The sequence below is a fragment of the Miscanthus floridulus genome, chromosome 18 (assembly GCF_019320115.1).
Source record: "Miscanthus floridulus cultivar M001 chromosome 18, ASM1932011v1, whole genome shotgun sequence".
Taxonomy (NCBI): domain Eukaryota; kingdom Viridiplantae; phylum Streptophyta; class Magnoliopsida; order Poales; family Poaceae; genus Miscanthus; species Miscanthus floridulus.
In genome coordinates, this window is record NC_089597.1 from 26,522,525 (window position 1) to 26,542,297 (window position 19,773).

Genomic DNA, 19,773 nt, shown 5'->3' on the forward strand with positions numbered 1-19,773 from the left:
GACTTTCATCATTCTATGCATAGCTAAGCAAGACTAGGCATATACGAGTTTAAAACTGGTAATATGGTAAATATGGAATAACAAGGGTGGTAATGCAACAATTAGGCTTTTACTTAACTCCTAATCACTTAATGCAGTAACGGAAAGCAAAAGCGAAATTAATTTATAAAACACAAGGTAGGGTTGTATGCATCCGGGGCTTGCCTTCGTTGACGGAAAAGTCCGGTTCCTGCGACGTTACACAAGTATTCGACCCGACCTCAACAGACGGATTAACCTCTTCAACAGCTTGATTAACTACCACGTTTTCACCTTCGTTCACTACACGTAATAACAATGCCATGTTTAACATGATGCGGAATTCGAAACATGATGCTCGATGAGGGATGAAAAATTAATAATTTGAATACAATTTTCCTTCGCGGTACAGTTGCAAGTCAAACAAACAAATTCTTTTTCGTAAACACATACATCAACTGCCAAGGATCATTAACAACAAATGACCCAAGGTCATCACTCAATCCAAAATTTCAAAAAAAACCTAAATCACTAAAGGTTACTATTTGCTTTTATGAATTAATTATTTAATTCAAAATTATGAAATAAATCAACTTATTCTAATTGAGCCCAAAATTTTAGTACATGTTCATTACATGTTAACTAAGTGGCAAAACAAGTTTCATAATTTTTGGATAAATAAATAAGCCTAGAAAAATCCTGGAAATCCATTTATGAATAAATTGAGCAATTTTTATCACATTTAAAACTTACTGAAAAACACTATTTCATATTTTTTTTAAATACTATACCTCACAAAGAAGTCACTCAAAAATTTTCATAATTTTTGGAGCTCTAAATAAATCTACACAAAAATAACAAAAACAGACACTATTCATTCAAATCTGAAAATAGAAAAATTCATTTTGAACGTTGAGTCACTGACATGGTGACCCCACCTGTCATCTTCTACCTCCCGCGTGTTGACTACGACGACGACGGCGCTGACCGGCGCAAACTCACCGACGGCGAGTCCAAAGGCGACGGTCAAGGCACCAAAATGACCACATCATCCCGGCGCATCGACTGAAGGCGCTAGCTAGACGAATTACTACGAGTTACGAGCTTGGCGTCGGCCATGGCAGATGCGGTGGCACGGCAGTGCTACGCCGGCGAAACAAAGCCAAAAACGGGGAAACAGAAGGCATGGGAAGGTCCAGTAGCTCACCACGAACATGTTCAAGCAAGAATTAAGGCCGGAGAAGCAACGGTGAAGCAGGGCGGCGTTCACAGCGATCACGGCGGTGCGAGCAATAACGATGGCGGTGTTCCAGTGGCTGTGGTGGACAAAACGAGCAATCAACAAGATATTAAGCACCACGGCATCACGGAGAAGTTGAAACAATGCTTCCCAAGATCAGAAGCTCACCGTAGAGTACTGGCCACGACGACGCTCGCTCGACGGGGACTCTGCCGGCCGCGAGGAAGAAGAGCGTGGTCAGCGAGTTCCCGGCGAAATCAGCCGACCACAATTGGCTGGGTGGATGCGCAAGAGAAAGACGGAACTAGAACGGCCTTTACCAAGACGACCGCGGCGCTAGGGAGACGGTGCGGGCTCGCCGGAGCTATGGCGGTGGTGTCGGGAAAACAGAGCAAGAGAACGGGGCCAACGGCGACGGCCTGGGCTAAATAGAGCAGCTCAGAAAGCACAAGGAAGCTGCGCTGTGGCCTTCACCGCGCCAGCGCGACGCCAAAGACGGCCACGACCGCGCCTGGAAGCAAACCGAAGGTCGCCGCCGGTGTAGCTTTGAGCGGTGAACACTGTTCATCGAAATTACAAGTTTGCCATTCGCCAAAATTCACAAATTACTCCCAAATTTTCATAACAACTCAAAAATCTCCAAACATAAAAGTTGTTCAAAATCAAAAGTTCTACAACTTTGCTTTTATAACCATCTCCTAATTCGGTCTAGATTTTGAAATGAACTTTTGAATTTGAATAGGGAAATTTACCGAATTACGCCTTTTTGATATACTCAAAAATTTTCTAAACAACTTGAAAAACTCCAAAAACAAACTTTGTATAACTTGCCAAGCTCTACACTTTTGCTTTTGGGCCCAACCCCAAAATATGCTTAGATTTTGAAATGGATTTTCAGGGTAGGGTTTACATGTTGAAACGCGGGGTTTTCTCGAAAAATTCAAAACCCAGGCAAACTTTGAACTTGAGTCAAACAATACAATTCAACACTCATTACACCAATGTAAACTTGTTTTAGTAAATGCACATCAAAGTTTTCACCAAATGCCAAATGCTTTGCAATGCATATGATGACATGTCAGATTTTAACATTTAAACACCCGAGGTGTTACACTCGCTCCCACAACCAACACCTCTCGGTTCTACATTATAAGTTATTTTAGTTTTTAGGCACATAATTTTTTATTATGTATTAGACATAACGAATATTTAGGTGATATCTGATATTCTCGTAAAACAATAGCACGGGTAGTAGGACCTGTGCCCTACAGGGATACTTTGCCTTGCCTTGTATTTCTGCTCCCTTCGGACAACTTTCTTAGGCGTGACAAGATGAGCCCTTGTTTAGTTCGCGAAATTTGGATTTTGGGGCCACTGTAGCACCTTCGTTTTTATTTGGCAAATAGTGTCCAAACATTGACTAATTAGGCTTAAAACGTTCGTCTCGCAATTTCCCACCAAACTATGTAATTAGTTTTTCTTTTCGTCTACATTTAATGCTCCATGCACGGGCCGCAAACATTCGATGTGACAGGTACTATAGCAACTTTTTGGATTTTGGGGTGGAACTAAACAAGGGCTGAATCCTGGGACATTAATCTGGGCAACTTCATGCATGCATACACGCACCATTAACTACTCGCCCTGATGATTGGCTCGCATTGAAGCGTCCAGCAGCTAGTGCCAGTAAGGTTCTATTCGTGGGAGTTTCACAAATCTGTTTCCAAGACTTTCTGGTGCTGGAACCGGTGTAAATAAGTTTCATCTCTGTGAAACTCATTTTATGTCATAAAACTTTTTTTCATCTCTCTCTTTATTTATAAGCTGACGTAATGCCCATAAAACTCGCATTGAGACAGGTATAAGAAAACAGCAACGTGAAAGCTAGTCCCTTCATTTGTACTGTAGTATTTACCAGCCAGTATGCATCATTCATTCTCACGTGCCTTCGTTCGTCTCCTCAAAGTGGACATGTCTTTCTCAATCGGTTAAATTTTACCTATTCTTTTCCCCCAAATTGGAGCAATTAGCACCACTAAAATACTATAACTGTACTGTTGACTTGTCGGTGGACGTCCTAAAGTCCAACCTTTCTTTCCCTGGACGAATGGTAAGGTCCAAGCTGGACCATACAGCCCAAGGCCACCACAAAAGTCGGCAGGAGTTGCGTATATTTATGGGCCGGTGCAACTGTGCAAGATGCTGCGCGAACACGATGGTCATGCCGCGCGCACTGGCACTCCATTTCCCGTGCCAGAGTATAGTAGAGTACCGGTCGCTACCTCCCGAGTCACGATTCTAACCACCCGATGGATGATGATTGGTGCACGGAAAGCAAGAGTGGGTTGGTGGGTGGGTCCGTTCCCCCGCGGGCCGCGGCAGGCACCAATTGCGGGCTTCGCTGCTCTCTCCCCGGAAAGAGGAAGGAGACCACCACGCGGGTCCCCGGAGGAAGCAACCCGCCCCGCCGGGCCCAGGACTCTGCCAGTGCCAGGTCGGCAGTCAGAGTCAGCCGCGCCCGCGCGCGTCCCTTTCCCACCAACCACCCTCTCCGCTCACTCGACAGGACAGCACGGCCGCGACGGTGTCCGCACGGGTCCGGCCATCGGCCAGACCCGCCCCGCCCCAGCGGCCGCCACCCACCCCCGCGCACACCCCACCAACCAAACCCACAGTGCCACACCGACCGCGTCCGCTCGCTGACGCGCGGGGCCCGGACCCCGTCGCTCGCGCTCGCCACCTGGCAGCCAGTCACATGCCTCGCCTTGCCGCCGCGCGTTACATAAGCCGCCCCGGCGGCACGGCAGGCAAGGTCGGTCAATCCAGCCAGCAACACCCGACGAGTAGCCGACGCGCCAGCTAGTGCCCCGCACCCAGATCTCCGGGAGGGACTCGTTCGTCAGCACTGCCCGCAATGGCCACCACGGCGACCGAGGCGGCCAAGGCCGCGCCGGCGGAGCAGGCCAAAGGCGAGCAGAAGACGCGCCACTCCGAGGTCGGCCACAAGAGTCTGCTCAAGAGCGACGACCTCTACCAGGTACGGTGAACAAGAGCACACACACTGCCTGTCCTGCCCATTTCGAGCCGTGCGTGCCCCCATTTCCGGCCGCGCGTGCGCTCTAGATCTTCCGTGGCCCGAATCAATCTGACCGGGGGACGAATGATGGATCCGCAGTACATCCTGGACACGAGCGTGTACCCGCGGGAGCCGGAGAGCATGAAGGAGCTCCGCGAGATCACCGCCAAGCACCCATGGTACGTTTCCCGTGTCGATCCGTGCCGCGGATTTGAGCCGACGGACCTGCTGGACCGATCTGATCTGGAAACCATGGCGGCGTCCTGTGGTGGCGTGCAGGAACCTGATGACGACCTCCGCCGACGAGGGCCAGTTCCTCAACATGCTCATCAAGCTCATCGGCGCCAAGAAGACCATGGAGATCGGCGTCTACACCGGCTACTCCCTCCTCGCCACCGCGCTCGCCCTCCCGGAGGACGGCACGGTCGGTTCTTCCCTCTCTTCCCAGATCTGCATGCCACTCACCTCCCTGATGAAGGTGAAGCAGCTAGCGGTCCACTGATAAATGAAGGATTTTTACCCTCTCTCTGTTGCTCGTCCCGCAGATCTTGGCCATGGACATCAACCGCGAGAACTACGAGCTGGGCCTGCCCTGCATCGAGAAGGCCGGCGTCGCCCACAAGATCGACTTCCGCGAGGGCCCCGCGCTCCCCGTCCTCGACGACCTCATCGCAGACGTACGAAAAAAGAATGCCCGCTAGCTAGATCTATCATCCAGCGATTGAAATGACAGCGAGTCCTGACGAAGGTTCCATCTCGAATCCGCAGGAGAAGAACCACGGGTCGTTCGACTTCGTCTTCGTGGACGCCGACAAGGACAACTACCTCAACTACCACGAGCGGCTGCTCAAGCTGGTGAAGCTGGGGGGCCTCATCGGCTACGACAACACGCTGTGGAACGGCTCCGTCGTGCTCCCCGACGACGCCCCCATGCGCAAGTACATCCGCTTCTACCGTGACTTCGTGCTCGTCCTCAACAAGGCCCTCGCCGCCGACGAGCGCGTCGAGATCTGCCAGCTCCCCGTCGGCGACGGCGTCACCCTCTGCCGCCGCGTCAAGTGAAAAGCATGCCCTGGCCACCGACGGCGCCGCCGCCACATCCCCATTCCAATCATACCATAGACGACGCGCAGCATTAATTATTCACCGGTTTTTTTTTTTTTTGGCTCTTTCTTGGCCCTGTAATGTTATTGTCCTCTTCCTTCTTCTTCTTGGGAATTGTCGCCATTTCAATACGTAAATCTCGAGATGGATAATACTACCAATCAATTTTAGTATTTTACTACGTATATACTTGTACCTATAGTATTGTGAATGATTTCGTTCTCCTTGTGCATGTCCAAATCCTGATTAATTACTGAATTGGTCAAAACCCAAGCTGCCAAATTGGGTGCGTTTCGCATTCATCTACATCTACATCTACTCCTAGATTCTACAGCTCTTACCCGATTCTGGTTTGGTACATTTCAGTTCATGCGCGCTCTGAAGTTTTACCCCATCAGTCGATGGATGCTTCCATCTTTTGACAGAGATGGCAAACCTCAAACCCAGTTCCTCACATGTTCACCGATTCACCGACAGCGACACCTCCGTGCAGATATTTGCTACTAGTATAGCATCTGTACCTTGCCGAACGACATGATTGTGAACAGAACCTTCTGTATCAGAGCTAGCTAGCTCAAGTTGAGTGCACATGTGGCCAGTGGCCTGTGCCCATGTGCTGATGTGGATAGAACGAACAAAAGCAAAAGAAAAATCAACGATAACGCAGTGCAGTATTTAGAAAGAAAAAAGCATCTGTTTTTCCCTTCTCAAAGTCCAACTCCAACATCCAATGCCTTAAATCGCAACGAAATCCAGAGAAGTCCTACTCTCGTAGACAGACAGACCATAGTTTTGGCAAGGAGAAACTTGCAGAAACACGCCAGTTTGTCAGTCAGTCAGTGAGTCAGTCATGCTTGCCAGGGATAGCAGTTGCAGTAGCAGCTAAGCATAGCACAATAGCAGCAGTTTTATCATCACAATTCACACACCGCCGGTAGTGGCGTGCAAGGAAATCAAAGCCATCTCATCAGAGAGACAGAGAGTGGGTTCCAGGACAGTTAGGAGGAGGCAGGCCAAACCGGTTGCCGGAGTTGGGTTGGCGTCCCTGTCTCACGGGGTGGGTGAATGGTTGGTGAGACGCTAACATCTTGAACCTCATCATCTTTGGTGGAAAGTAGGTCTCCAAGTAAGACTTTAGGCAATCTATTTGCGATGATTTTCAGTTTTGTAAATAATAGAAAAGATCCTAAGTACCATGAAGCCTTAGTAAACCATATGCAGTTTATTTTTCTTGTCAGGTCACCATTCTGTTCGCTTGATCGTTTCTGTGGCTTATAAGCCGGCTGATGTTGTTTTGTTGTGAGAGAAAAATACTGTATCATGACTGATAAGTCTGGCTGATATGACCAAGCGAACATGTGAAAATTGATGGCGGAGTTTAAGTCCGTGAATGAAAGTTCACCAACCAGCAGTCTGAGTCTCGAGTCTGAGATATGTTTGCACTTGCAGTGTCACTTAACCTTAACATGTATGATGCTGATATATGAGTGTCATAGCACTTTCTGTGGTGCAGTGGCGGTACAATTTCTTTATTCTGTGTAAAATGTATACATGTACAAAAGATAGAATCAAGACAACGTATCTTTTTCTTTTTACAACAACAATATGGCAACACGAGAACACACACACGTACGTTGATCCTTAATTTGATGAATGAATCCATTGTGACAATTCTTTTTCCATGAAAAACCAGTGGCAACAATGTGGGTTCATGGCAGGCTTAATGATAACTGATACAGATACAATAATCCTTGTCGTTCATGCATGCATGCATGGATGGATGTGGATCAGGAGGCCTGCACGCCGGCGTCGAGGATGCGGGGGATGGACCTGATCTGCAGGGCGGGGCTGATGGAAAGCAGGCCCACGAAGCTCTCCGGCGGCACCCGCATCCCGCCGACGTTGATGCACTCCAGCCGCCGGCACTTGTTCACCAGCGCCACCAGCCCGGCCTCCGTCACGTGGCGGCAGCTCCACAGGATGATGCTCTGCACATGCATGTATGGAAATAAATAAAAGCAACCATGCAAGCAGGTCAACGACTCCACCCAGATCTGAAATTTGTAGCATTATGTGCACGTATTTGACCAAGCTCATGATTGTGCTGGCAGCAGCAACGAATTGTAGGCTGTGTTTAGTTGGACGAAATTTAGAAATTTGGCTACAGTAGCATGTTCGTTTTTATTTGGCAATTAGTATTTAATTATGGATTAATTAGGCTCAAAACGTTGTCTCGTGATTTTCAACCAAATTGTGTAATTAGTTTTTTCGTCTATATTTAATGTTCCATGCACGTATCGCAAGATTCAATGTGATGGCTACTGTAACACTTTTTGAGAAAACTTTTTAAACTAAACAAGGCCGTAGTAGTAGTTTTGACGAAGCCTTGTTTCCTATTACAGCGTGCCATGCTGGGCAGGAGCAGAAGATAAAGAGTTTTGACTAGTCCCTGCGCGACGCACCACGGCACCAGAATGTGGAGAAAGCCACTGGTGACATCACGTGGCTGTGGGGGTACGACAGATTACATGGTCTACGTCCCTAAACGGCCTAGCCCATAAGATAAAGTCTTACGGGACCCTACTCTGCTCGGCGTCTCTCGTAAGACACCGAGAAGATATTCTAAAGATATTATGAGATCTGTTAGGATACGTATGATCCTATGATTTTCTGTAATTTGTTATTACTTTCCGGTTATCTCTCAGATCTAACCGACTTGTAATCCTACCCCCGGACTATATAAGGTGGGTAGGGACCCCCCTCCAAACTCACGCAATATCATACGATAACCAATACAATCCAACAGACCACAGGAGTAAGGTATTACGTCATACTGACGGCCTGAACCTGTCTAACTCGTGTGTCTCTGTTGCCTTCTTGTTCTTGATTACACGCCTCTGTGCCGATCAATTTACCTTTGTGGGATACCCCTCGGAGGACTGGCGACGATATTCTGTCAACAATGGCATAGGCCGAGCAGGTGTTCGGATCTTTTGCTCTTCTTGCCTTCTTGGGCCTTTCCCAGCTTTATGCGGTGGAAAAAGTCCACATCACCTTTCTCAACTTTCGCGAAAGTCCGTTTTTTCTCTCTGAACTCTAAAACCGAGCAAAACACTTCCTCAACTTTTAAAATCGTTCATCTGACCTCCCTGGCACGGTTATAAGCGGTCTTGAAGGCAGTTTTATCTTTTTCTTTTTTATTTATTTTGGTAGAATCTTTGAAAATCATAGTAAATCACAGAAAAATCATAAAATGGAAAATCTAATTTTATTGGACTCCACATGAGTAGATCTACACAATGAATATATAATAGGGTATGCTTTAGTATAAAGTTTTTGTTGTAACTTTAGATCTATGTTTTTTTAATTAAATGGAATAATTCATAGCTGCAGTTTCTATCGTCCAATTATGGTAAAATTTTTATGGTGGACTAATTATTGTATGCTTAAACTGTAGCAAAAATGTCACTCATTGGATCATGTATAACTTAGTTATAGATTTTATTTAGGTTTATGATTGTTAAATATAAATAAATCTATAACTACGCTATACATGATCCAATGAGTATGAAATTTGTACTATAATTTAAGTATACAATAATTAGCCCACCATAAAAATTTCATTACAATTGGACCATAGAAACTATAGCCATAAATTATTCCAATTAATTACAGAAAAGTATAGATCTAAAGTCACAACACAAACTTTATTATATGTTCACTGTGTCGATCTCCTCATGTGGAGTCCAACAAAATTGAATTTTTTATTTTATGATTTTTCTGTGATTTACTATGATTTTTCAAAAAATCAATCAAAATATATAAAAAAGAAAAAGATAAAACCGTCTTCAAAACTGCTTATAACAGAGACAGGGAGTTAAGATGAATGGTTTTAAAAGTTGAGGGAGGTGTTTTGCCCGGTTTTGAAGTTCAGGGAGGAAAAACGAACTTTCGCGAAAGTTGAAAGAGGTAATGTGGACTTTTCCCTTTTGCGGCATAATAGGAAAAAAAAAGGAATACGAGTGTTTTTCTGTCTCAAAACAGGATCCTGCCAAAACGGATAGGACAATGCCACTCCTGGAATGAGTTTAGCCTATATTAGACTTTATGCGGCACAATTTAAGCCAGTATGTAGTACCTTCGTGTTTTTATCCTGTGTAGACAAGCAGCGTCTGATAAAATTGTGTTAGTTTGTTTGCATTTTATTACACATAGTCATCTTTTATATATAGTTATATGTTTTATTAGAAGTCTCATTTCTATTAAAGTTAGAGAATCTGAAATATTTTATTTTTGTGTGCCATCAACTTATGTAAATCTGCATTGTCTAATACAAAAAAAATTGGTGTAATAGCTAATGCTACATTGTCATTGCTTTGAGCACACCGCAAGATTATATAAGAGTCTGCAATAAAACATGGATAAACTATAGCCCCGTTTGGCTGGCAGAATTTTGGCTGAAACCGGTTGAAAAACACTGTTCCCGGCTGAATTGTTGTGACAGAAAAATACTGTTCCGACTAAAAAAAAATCGAACAAATCGAATATGGGGTAAGCCGAACAGAGCCTAGTACAAGCTTGAATACAGGCTAATGCAGACAACCAATCAAACACTAGACCTACAAATACGAAAATGGTCGGACAAAAAGTAAAACAATGGAACGGGTTTAATCCCGTCCGCTGTCGTCCCACCATGGCTGCATCTGCGCTCCTTCAGGTTATTTTGATCAAACTGGTAACTGAATTTTGGGACTTTTGTCCTAACTAGCAACTGAATTTTGATTTAGTGGATCTTTTGTTCTTGACCTAACTAGCAATTGAATTTGAGCCACTGGATCTTTTATTCTCCAAAACAAGGATTCAGGAATCAGCATGGCAGCCAACATAACTCCAGTCAACACTCAACACCCTATCGGACTGACTCAAAGCTAACTGAACCCCCACAACCGCAAAGCATTAGAGAAGCCCTGTTACTCGCAGCCTACATTTATGTGCTGTGGCAGCCAGGGATGATACGAAAGGCACCGTGCAGGACAAAGAGCAGCATGGCGGTCGTGCTCGTGCCTGCAGATCCTGACCAGAAAAAACCTCAATACAGTATCTAGCAGCATCGATCACCTCGATCTGCATGACTGCACGACAAGTATCTGCCCAGCTGATGGCCCCCCGGACCTAAGTTTAATGACTCGCTGTTCTATGACAGGACCATCAGACCAAGTCTCCATTGATTTGTTCCACGTTTTTCTTTCATCATTATTCATTAACCGACTTATTTCAAAGTACCGTAAGAATGTCATGGCAACAAACACAGCTGTTAAGATCAACTTGTCTTTCTTGAACACGCAAGAGAATTGTGTTTCATTGCATCGAAGAAGTCAGCTCAAATTAGCACTGCAACTGAAAGCTAACGAAACACAGAACACAGCCTAGCGAACCTTACTTTCGCCTCTAAATGGCCTGAGTTTTAGGCACATTTTTTAAAACAAATCAGGCAAAAAAACTTTCGATTATATTAAAAAGAAGAACCTAGACCGGGAAATACAATGGAGCAACGATAACCCGCAGAGGTAAAAAAAACACGAAAGCTAACAACTGTAAACAACTATCTAATGGCCCAGAGTTTTAGGCACAAAATGGTCCAGGCCTCTATTCATGCATCTCCTCTGTATCTAGGAATCTATCTTCGTCAAAGAGATGTAACTAACAGTACAGCGATGGTATATTCCTGTATCTCTTTAAGGATAACAGATCAGACCTAACCACTCTGATACTGAACCTCATTTTTTGCTAAAGCTGTGGTGTTCTGAATTCTGAGAACAACCACAGAGAGAGAGAACGAAAGCATCACGTCTGCTAATGCAGTTACTGTGTGCACATCCAGTTTGCTTGAACAATTAGAAAAAGAACTCTCAATTGCTACCTAGCATCATTTATCACCTATATACATGATAAGTCATAACCAATCTACCCCTGCTCATGGACTACGAACATAATATAAATGCAGCAATGTTCTGTGATAGGCCCAACAAACCAAGTTTCTACATTTTTTTCCACGTTTTCCTCTTCTTCATTAACTAGTTAAACTCAAAGTACCATAAGAATGTCATAATTGAAATATCTTCAAACAACAGGTTTGGACTGTTCCTAAACCCATTTTTCATGTGGTGTTTTGTCAGTTTTTGTTGTTTGCGTAAACATGTGATCTTGCATTAACTGAAGTACTTGGGATTCAGGGAAAAAAAGCAGAGAGAGAGAGGCACACCTTCAGATTTGTGCAGCTGTTTGCAACTGCATACAGGGATTCATCTGTGATAAATGTTCCACCAATGTTCAGGTGCCGCAGAGAATAAGCCCTTGAAACCTGTAGGGAGATTTGGCAAAACCACAATTGTTAATTTGTTAAGATGGCAGTTAGGATTAACAATCCTGTTCGGTTGATGGTTTATGCGGCTGATAAGCCGGCTGAAGCTAATTTGTTGTGAGAGAAAAACATTGTACCATGACTGATAAGCCAGGCTGATAAGACTGGCAACTTTTGTCTTGCAGATGAGATGTGTGGATAGTTCTAACATGTCATTCAGAAAGTCTAATAGACGAATACACAGGTACACGGCAAAGAAAAAAGCTAAGAAAACGTGAAGGTAAGTTATAATGGCAACTAACGCCTCAAAGGACACGCTTAGTGGCGTGGATCAAATTGTCAACAAACGTTCTTCTCACGGATAAAGAGGCAAGTTCATGAAAAGCACAATATGTTAAATCTAAAAATATTGGCAAACATGCATCATTCTGAATGTTATATCGTTCTGAAAGCAACAACCTAATAGTCTAATCCACGGGTACGTGATCCGGGGGGGGGGGGGGGATGAATAAAACTATCCGCAGATGAGTAGAAAGCAAAGCAAGACAAGTTATGCAATTGTAAAGTGGCAACTTTTTCTGCAGCACAAGTCAGCATCCAATCAAGTAACATACGAATCTCTCCACATATTCAATGTCCAAAAATTTTTCGCTTTCGTACACTTGAAAAAATCATGACAACTAAAATAGCCGAAACATTTCCGTTCAATTTTCATCATTTTTTTAGAAACGGGTGGAGCAAAGCTATTGACTTCTTCATCACTTTAATAATCTGAAAAAATAGTGAAAAGGCGGCATCTACAAGCTAATCGGAAGCTTCCCGTTCTCACCAGATGAACCACGCCCTTGTCGGTGATGCCGGCCAATCCCCAGAGCGATATGGACGTCAGGTTGGCGACGCAATCCGCGGACGAAATCTTGATCAAGCCTTCGTCGGTAATATGGCAGCCCCAGCAGCTTCGTGAACTCCAAGAACGGGGAGACAGCGTTAGGAAGAAATAAAGGATTGAATTTTCAGCAAAGGAGCCTCCGTCCGGTCGGCCGGCCGTCGGCGGAGAGAGAGATGGGGCCCGGGGGCCGGTGAACTCACATGTCGAGGTCGCGGAGGTTGACGGCGGCGTGGATGAGGCGCGCGGCGGTGTCGTTGCCGGTGCGCTGGCCCGCGAAGCTCAGCCGCCGCCGCGAGGCCAGCACCCGCTCGACGGCCCAGCGCCACCTCCGGCTCACTCCCCCAGCCCTGACGACGGCACGGCAAAACAACAGAGCAGAGGGAATCTGATCCACATGACAACATGTACTAGTACAGAACAGCAGAAAGATGAGGAGGCGGGCGCGGCCGTCGTGCGTACATGGACAGGTCGCGGAAGGGCGACAGGAGGGAGAGGATGTGCGCGAGGAGGTCGACGGGGAGACGCTCGATGTCCGCCTCCGCGGCGGCGGCGCCGTCGCCGTCGCCGTCGTGCTGGCGCTGCTTGTCCAGGTCCATCTCCTCCGGTCCTCCCTAGCTTCGCCGCGCGGGGGGAGCTGGGAAAGGCGCGGCGCGGACGGCTTCTTGTAGGCGTCAGCCGTCAGGTCGCCACCGCGGCGCCACCGTCACGTGACACCGATGCGTGCAGCGCGACGCGAACGCGACACGAGTGGACGCGGGCGCGGCGCGGGAATTCGGCTGCGCGGGGGCGCGAGGGTGAGCCGATCATGTGGACTGTTTAGCGTGAGTGTCTTGATGTAAAGTAAGACACTCAAGAGACAAATGACAGTGGAAACTTATTGAGAAAATTTCCTATTTGACACTAAAAAAACTTCTACTTTCCTATTTGATATCCAAACTCGAAATCTTTCCTATCTGTCACCTCTTTCATTTTTTTCTTTTCTATTTAACACTTCCGTCACTTTAGAGCTCTACCGGTGTTAAGTCCGATTCCAAAAGACCATTTTGCCCCTATTGTTTATTTCTAGTCATGATGTTTCATTTGCTGTTTTTTTTACATTTCTATGTTTTTCTAAATGAAAAAACTCAAAACTAAAAAGTTGTAGATCTCATCAAAATATATAACTTTCATATAAAAAGTATATTTATTTAACATCATATAAAAAAAGATATGATTTTTCTGAGAAGACAAACCTTGGTACGCGATTAATATATTGCTGAAAATTTATAATATTTTCTAAGCATCTTAATGACCTCAAATGAAAAATCCTAAAACTAAAAAGTTGTATATCTCATCGAGAGCAACAATTTTCATATATAAAGTATCTTTACACGATGCCATACAAGAAAGTTATGATTTTTCTAAGACGACGAGCCCTGGTACGCGATTAATATGCTCCTGAAATATTATATTATTTTTTTTGAGCATCTTAACGATCTCAAATGAAAAAACTTAAAAGTAGAAAGTTGTAGATCTCATCGAGAACTAAAAGATTCATATAAAAATCATCTTCATCCGACGTCGTATAAAAATAATATAATTTTTCTAAAGTAGAGCATTTTAGTCTACTTGCTGAAGGGCATTTTAGTCCTTTCCCATTGGCCCATAGGGAAAGTTAACGGTCCTGGCTAACTGAGTTGACAGAAGTGTCAAATACAAAAGAAAAAACAAAAAGGGTGACAAATAGAAAATATTTTATGTTTGGATGTCAAATAGGAGAGTAGAAGTTTTTCTAGTGTCAAATAGGAAATTTTCTCAAACTTATTTCCTTTGTTGATCCACGGTTGTACATATATATACATGTGAAAGGACATTTCTGAAAGGGTATCTTCTAAAAGAGCGGTTGATCACTGATAAAGTGAATCATAACACTCCCCCCTTATCAATAACGTTGTCCATCACTGATCAATATATTGAATAATTTCTCAAAAATCCTGTGGGAAAAATACGGAGAAATATGTGTAGATATGCCATTAAAAATCCTTAAAACCCAGTGAAAAAAATAAGGAGAAAATGATATGCATATGTCGATTATTGTCTCATTGTAAACTTATATGGGAAACCTCGGAAGGAAGAACTCATAACCAAGTTTAGAGAGCAATAAATATGATCTGAGGATCATAATTGTAATTATATGTCTTTGATATCTTCTCAAAAACCCCTGCGGGTAAAACATAAGATATGATATGTATATGTCTAAGATACCCCTATATAAAAACCCCGGTGGGGAAAATAAGAGATATGACATATAAACTTGTATTGATATTGCCTCACTAAAAACCTTCTATGAGAAATCTGTGTAAGGAAAAACTCATAGAGGAAAAGAGTACAATATGATGCTTTGAACAGGTTATAGCTTCAAGAGAAGTCTCCCCCTAAACCTTGCAACTCTCAAAGTCATCGCATACCAATCTCAATAATACATTGTAAAATGTGGAAATTGGTAGGGACTTTGTGAATAAATCTCATGGAGTTATCACTTAATTTAGTTTGCAAGGTGTTTATCTCCTCACTTTCGTGAGAATAACACATTTATATAAGGCAATATAGTGATATTGCTCATATATAACATGTTTACATCGATCCAAGCAACACAAGTTGCATTCAGCCTGTTCGCTTTTTTGTTTCAGCTAGGGCTTATCAGTCATGGTACGGTATTTTTCCTATCACAACAAACTAGCACCAGCCGGACTTATCAGTTCAAAAACCAACCAGCGAACAGGCCAATTATCTTTGAAGATAATGCCTAGTGATTCGATGGAATCAAAATTGATCATTCAATGAAGTCATACATGTTCATGTAATACTTTAGAATGAGAAGTGAAAGTAGCCACTAGAGTCAAGATGATGACACCCATGAGCACTTTACCACTATAACATCAGTATACGGTCTAGCATTATGGGGATTAGATAGCTAGTACCTCGATACTCCACTTTGATCATATCTTAATTTATATAACAATAAATCAAGATCCTTTGTGTCAAATAGATATCTATGGATATCTTTTTTGACTCCCACCTTTTGGTGTTATAGAAGTTGCACTATTTCAAGCTATAGCAAGTATCTGTAAATGTAATATCATGCCTATTGCGATATGCAAGATACATAAGTGCTTTGATGGCACTAAGGTTATCATCCCAAGGTTTGAATGGATATTGATCCATATTTAGGGATTGAATGACCATTAGTGTTGATAGTATGATTATCCAATATTATTTGGATATTGGTAGACAATATCAATTGAATATTGTATGACTAATGTACATGCTTAAGCTATAGACATAAGCATAATTTGGTTTTACCCAAATGTTACATCTTAAAGTCTGCCTTATATGATGACTACCTGTTTTGATATATGGCATATGAGATGTATAAAATCCAATGGGATTTTACTATGGCCACACAGGTGAAATCATCGAGATGGGAGACATCCTTCTATGAAAGGAACTCACTTAGTTAGTAGTACCACAATCAACTTGACTATCTCAAGTCATGGAGTGACTTGATTTGTACACCAATATATGTTGTGGTTTATGTTTTGATTCAAAATACAAAGTCCATTTGGGACTTATAATCCGAATCTATCCAAATCAAATTTTGATCTGCCAATTATCGATATAGGAATATAATTTCCACATATACCAATGGGTATGTTATGCTAGGTCTCTACGTGAAACCATATGCTACAAGCTCTCACTATTTCACCACCTTGTGGATTCGAGAAATCCATAATGCTTCCATAGGGAACACATTGTGAGGAGTCATTACAAATGTAAAGACTTCCCACTATTGAGTGAAAGCAATTCTCCTTAATTGCCACCTTTAGCTGACCCAATATAAGTGTTTGAACACTCTGCTTAGGACTTATGGTCTGGATCCAGATAAGGTGTATGGCAATTTTGAGGAGTATATGTCAACAATTTGTAGACTTTTGTATGATTGATTCAATGGAACCAATTAAGCATGTGGAAATATTAACCCTTTAAACTCCATGTAATTTCCCATAATAACAGAGTTAGGGCGTTCCAATGACCCAGCGTCTAAATTTGTGCACAAGTTGTGCTGGGCTTTTGGATGTTAAATATCCATAGGCTTTGGATAGTAAATATCCATAGTGTCTATCAACTTTATATTGATATGCATGTACTGTCTTGGAGAATTCTCTCCCCCTAATCTGAGAATGCTTGCAAGAAGTTGTATCCCCACGTGGCCATACTTCTCCCCCTCTTATTAAGATTCAGGAGTTGAGTGGTTTTGTTAGGTACCTCCACTCTTTTTGGCACATTCAACGGGAATCGGATTTGGTGACAACTTTATGACAAGTAAATGCATTTGGCAGACTATTTGCAATGTGTTGCAAATATAAGATATTCTGAACTGTTGGTTTAGATTCTTTGGTACGTGGATATGAGGATTGAATATCAATAGTGATACTCTCTTTCTTATTCCTGGCATTCTATGTGTGGTAAGTATCTCCCCCTAATGTCTAGAATCTTCCTTAAAGATGTATTTATCATACGGGCAATGAATGAATCCCCAAGAAGAGATATAAGGTATTATTGAATGATGGATAATGATACCTCGTGTAGATCTCCAAAATGTCCATTGATGTATGCTGCGGTGGTGATATCGGTACGTGCAAAACATTACCGATTCGTAGATGGGAAATGTTTTGGCTATAGGGCCAAATTTCCATGTACTAACTACAACGGAGGAGCCATATGATTGTAGTTTGATAAATTTGGATTTATGATGCGGTGTGTAAATCCGTATGCCACCAACTAGATGTTGATAAATTGATATTCTATTTTGGGTCAAGTAACAAGCTTGATTCTCTCGATTAGAGATTCAATTGGGCCATTATGTGTATGAATATAAGATACTTAACGTAGTCCCCAAAAACCAAACAATTCCATATAAATGGATTAGATCCCGCGTCCAGGATCATTTGCTCTAAATTGAAAAATTTGAGCAATGAGTTTGGCAAATTTGTGGTACCTTATGAGTATGGCACACACTTAGGACAATATTGTAGATGTATAAATGTGCTTTACATAGTATCTTTACGATCCATAAATTGGCATATAGAGTCACATGTATGTTTTTAAATTTCTTCAAGAAATTTAGTGGCTCATATTAATGTTGTGACCAATAGAATTGATAATAATTTTCTCATCATCCTAAAGGTAGAATGATCAAGGCAAATATGCCAAATCTTGATGGGATTAAGAGAGAGAATTATTTTGTACGGAACATATATTATGGGATTGGTGTATGTATAATACAACCCAGATGATATGGAAAGAAATTGCACAATTATCTAGTTTTCATATTAGTTGCACTAAGTGGAGTGTAGATTTTCATCATCACTCCTTAGTATTGAGTTCCCGTTTGGAAACCATGCAACTAAATACATGAAAGCATCATGGAGTATCAATAAAATCAGGATACATAGGTGCATCCATGATTAATAATGATACCCATAGAGAGTGTAATCTCTCATAATTGTGTTAGCGGTACAATGGTCCACTAAACAAGATTCCTTTCCACCTGGTTAGATCCTTAGTGATTCTATAGAGTTAGGCAATATTCGAGTATGAATTTGCACTCATATAGAATATTTATACCATGTATAAGGTACATGATATTATCTGGTAATGGACAACATACTACATGTGGTAGTATGACATTAGGCTAATAATAACATCTCCAATCGAAATATGGACATTTTTGCAAGCGTTTGCTTATTGAAGTGAACTTCAAAACTATTCCAAAGAACTCGCTTGCCTCCAATGAGTTGGAGGTATAGTTGAGCCAAATATTTGATTTGGCATTTCTATGTACATGGACAGTACAATCACATTTTGTTAAAAAATGTGAGATTTATCACACTTTATCACTTTTCTCAAGAAAAATGACATTTGCATTAATGAGAATCCATTATGTTATAATTGCCATGGACCAAAGATCCTTGATAAACGAATGAGTAAACAATTGTTTATGTTTTTGGGCAATATTATATCCTTTGTTGAAATCCCAATGAGGGACTTGCAAAAGGTAGATGGATCTCACTCCTTTGAATACACGGATTTGTAGAAATCCAAGTGTTGGAGATGCATCATAAATGCAAAAACAAGTGTGGCAATATCCAGAATGGACTGAGCATTTTGTTGGGGTTGAGCAACAATAGCAACGATGCCATATGCCCCTAATGATATCATTGATATTTTAACGCTCATGTTAGGAAAATAAATTCCATCCAATGCGAGGTTGGAAATATTCTGAATTGAAAATATTAGCAAAGTCCTACACGAGTTTATCATGTATGAATTTACTTTGATAGTAAATTGTATAGCAATAAAGGCAAAAAAATTTGGGTTCAAGATAATACTTGATTATAGACTAACAATTCTATAAAGAACAGGCGACAAAAGTCACTGCTAATGTTTTGGAATCCATTCCTGTGGGAATAGATGATGTAAAATCTTTGCCAAATCATAGACTCTGTATATGATAGAAAGGAGTCCCCAAATTATGTACTATAGATTGCTATTTATTTAAGTAAATGATTACTTAAATATCGTCAAATTCAAGATGAGTCTAGAATTGGTATATGCAAAATATTATGAAATCAAGATGAATCTTGAATCACATGTAGTGCTTACCTCATATTGGATAGGTGATAGAAAATCACTACTATCACTATGAACATTAATCATTGCCAAGAGATAGTCTCAATAATTATATATTAGCAAATTAGCACATTGAAGGTGCAAATCAAATTGGTGACCTTGTAGTAGGGGAGCATAATCTGCAAATATGTGCAGTAGATGTCATCCCACTACATGTGCGATGCTAATAATAATTAGGTTGATCACACTTTGAAGGTAGTCATATGTAAAGGAACATGACATGGACTTTATTGGGTGATTCAACTAAGAGGTAGTCACTATGTTTATAGAAACACGGTGTAGACCTCAAATTATGAGACCATTGCTTTCAAAGTAAACACCAAAATGGTGTAAACCTTATGCAATTCATATTT

General features: G+C 42.2%; 2 protein-coding genes across 5 annotated transcripts; one reads left to right on the forward strand and one right to left on the reverse strand.

The window, feature by feature from the left end:
- The first annotated feature begins 4,061 nt into the window (after nt 1-4,061).
- Nucleotides 4,062-5,599, forward strand: LOC136520118 (caffeoyl-CoA O-methyltransferase 1-like). Its single transcript, XM_066513520.1, has 5 exons — nt 4,062-4,295; nt 4,434-4,513; nt 4,614-4,758; nt 4,880-5,011; nt 5,103-5,599. Exons 1-5 carry the CDS (start codon nt 4,173-4,175, stop codon nt 5,394-5,396), a joined length of 774 nt encoding a protein of 257 aa, XP_066369617.1. The 5' UTR covers nt 4,062-4,172; the 3' UTR covers nt 5,397-5,599.
- A 1,323-nt stretch (nt 5,600-6,922) lies between these two features.
- On the reverse strand, nt 6,923-13,440 carry LOC136521251 (F-box protein At5g67140-like). 4 transcript variants are annotated; one of them, XM_066514951.1, is made up of 5 exons: nt 13,148-13,420; nt 12,889-13,035; nt 12,629-12,755; nt 11,701-11,799; nt 6,923-7,426 (listed from the first exon to the last, which is right to left on the reverse strand). In XM_066514951.1, the coding sequence occupies exons 1-5, from the start codon at nt 13,282-13,284 to the stop codon at nt 7,226-7,228; spliced, it is 711 nt and encodes a 236-aa protein (XP_066371048.1). In that variant the 5' UTR covers nt 13,285-13,420; the 3' UTR covers nt 6,923-7,225. The 4 variants fall into 4 exon arrangements, with proteins under 4 accessions (XP_066371048.1, XP_066371047.1, XP_066371051.1 ...); XM_066514950.1 differs by having other exon boundaries at nt 12,629-12,764; nt 13,148-13,416; XM_066514954.1 differs by lacking the exon at nt 11,701-11,799 and having other exon boundaries at nt 13,148-13,440.
- Between the last annotated feature and the right edge of the window lie 6,333 nt (nt 13,441-19,773).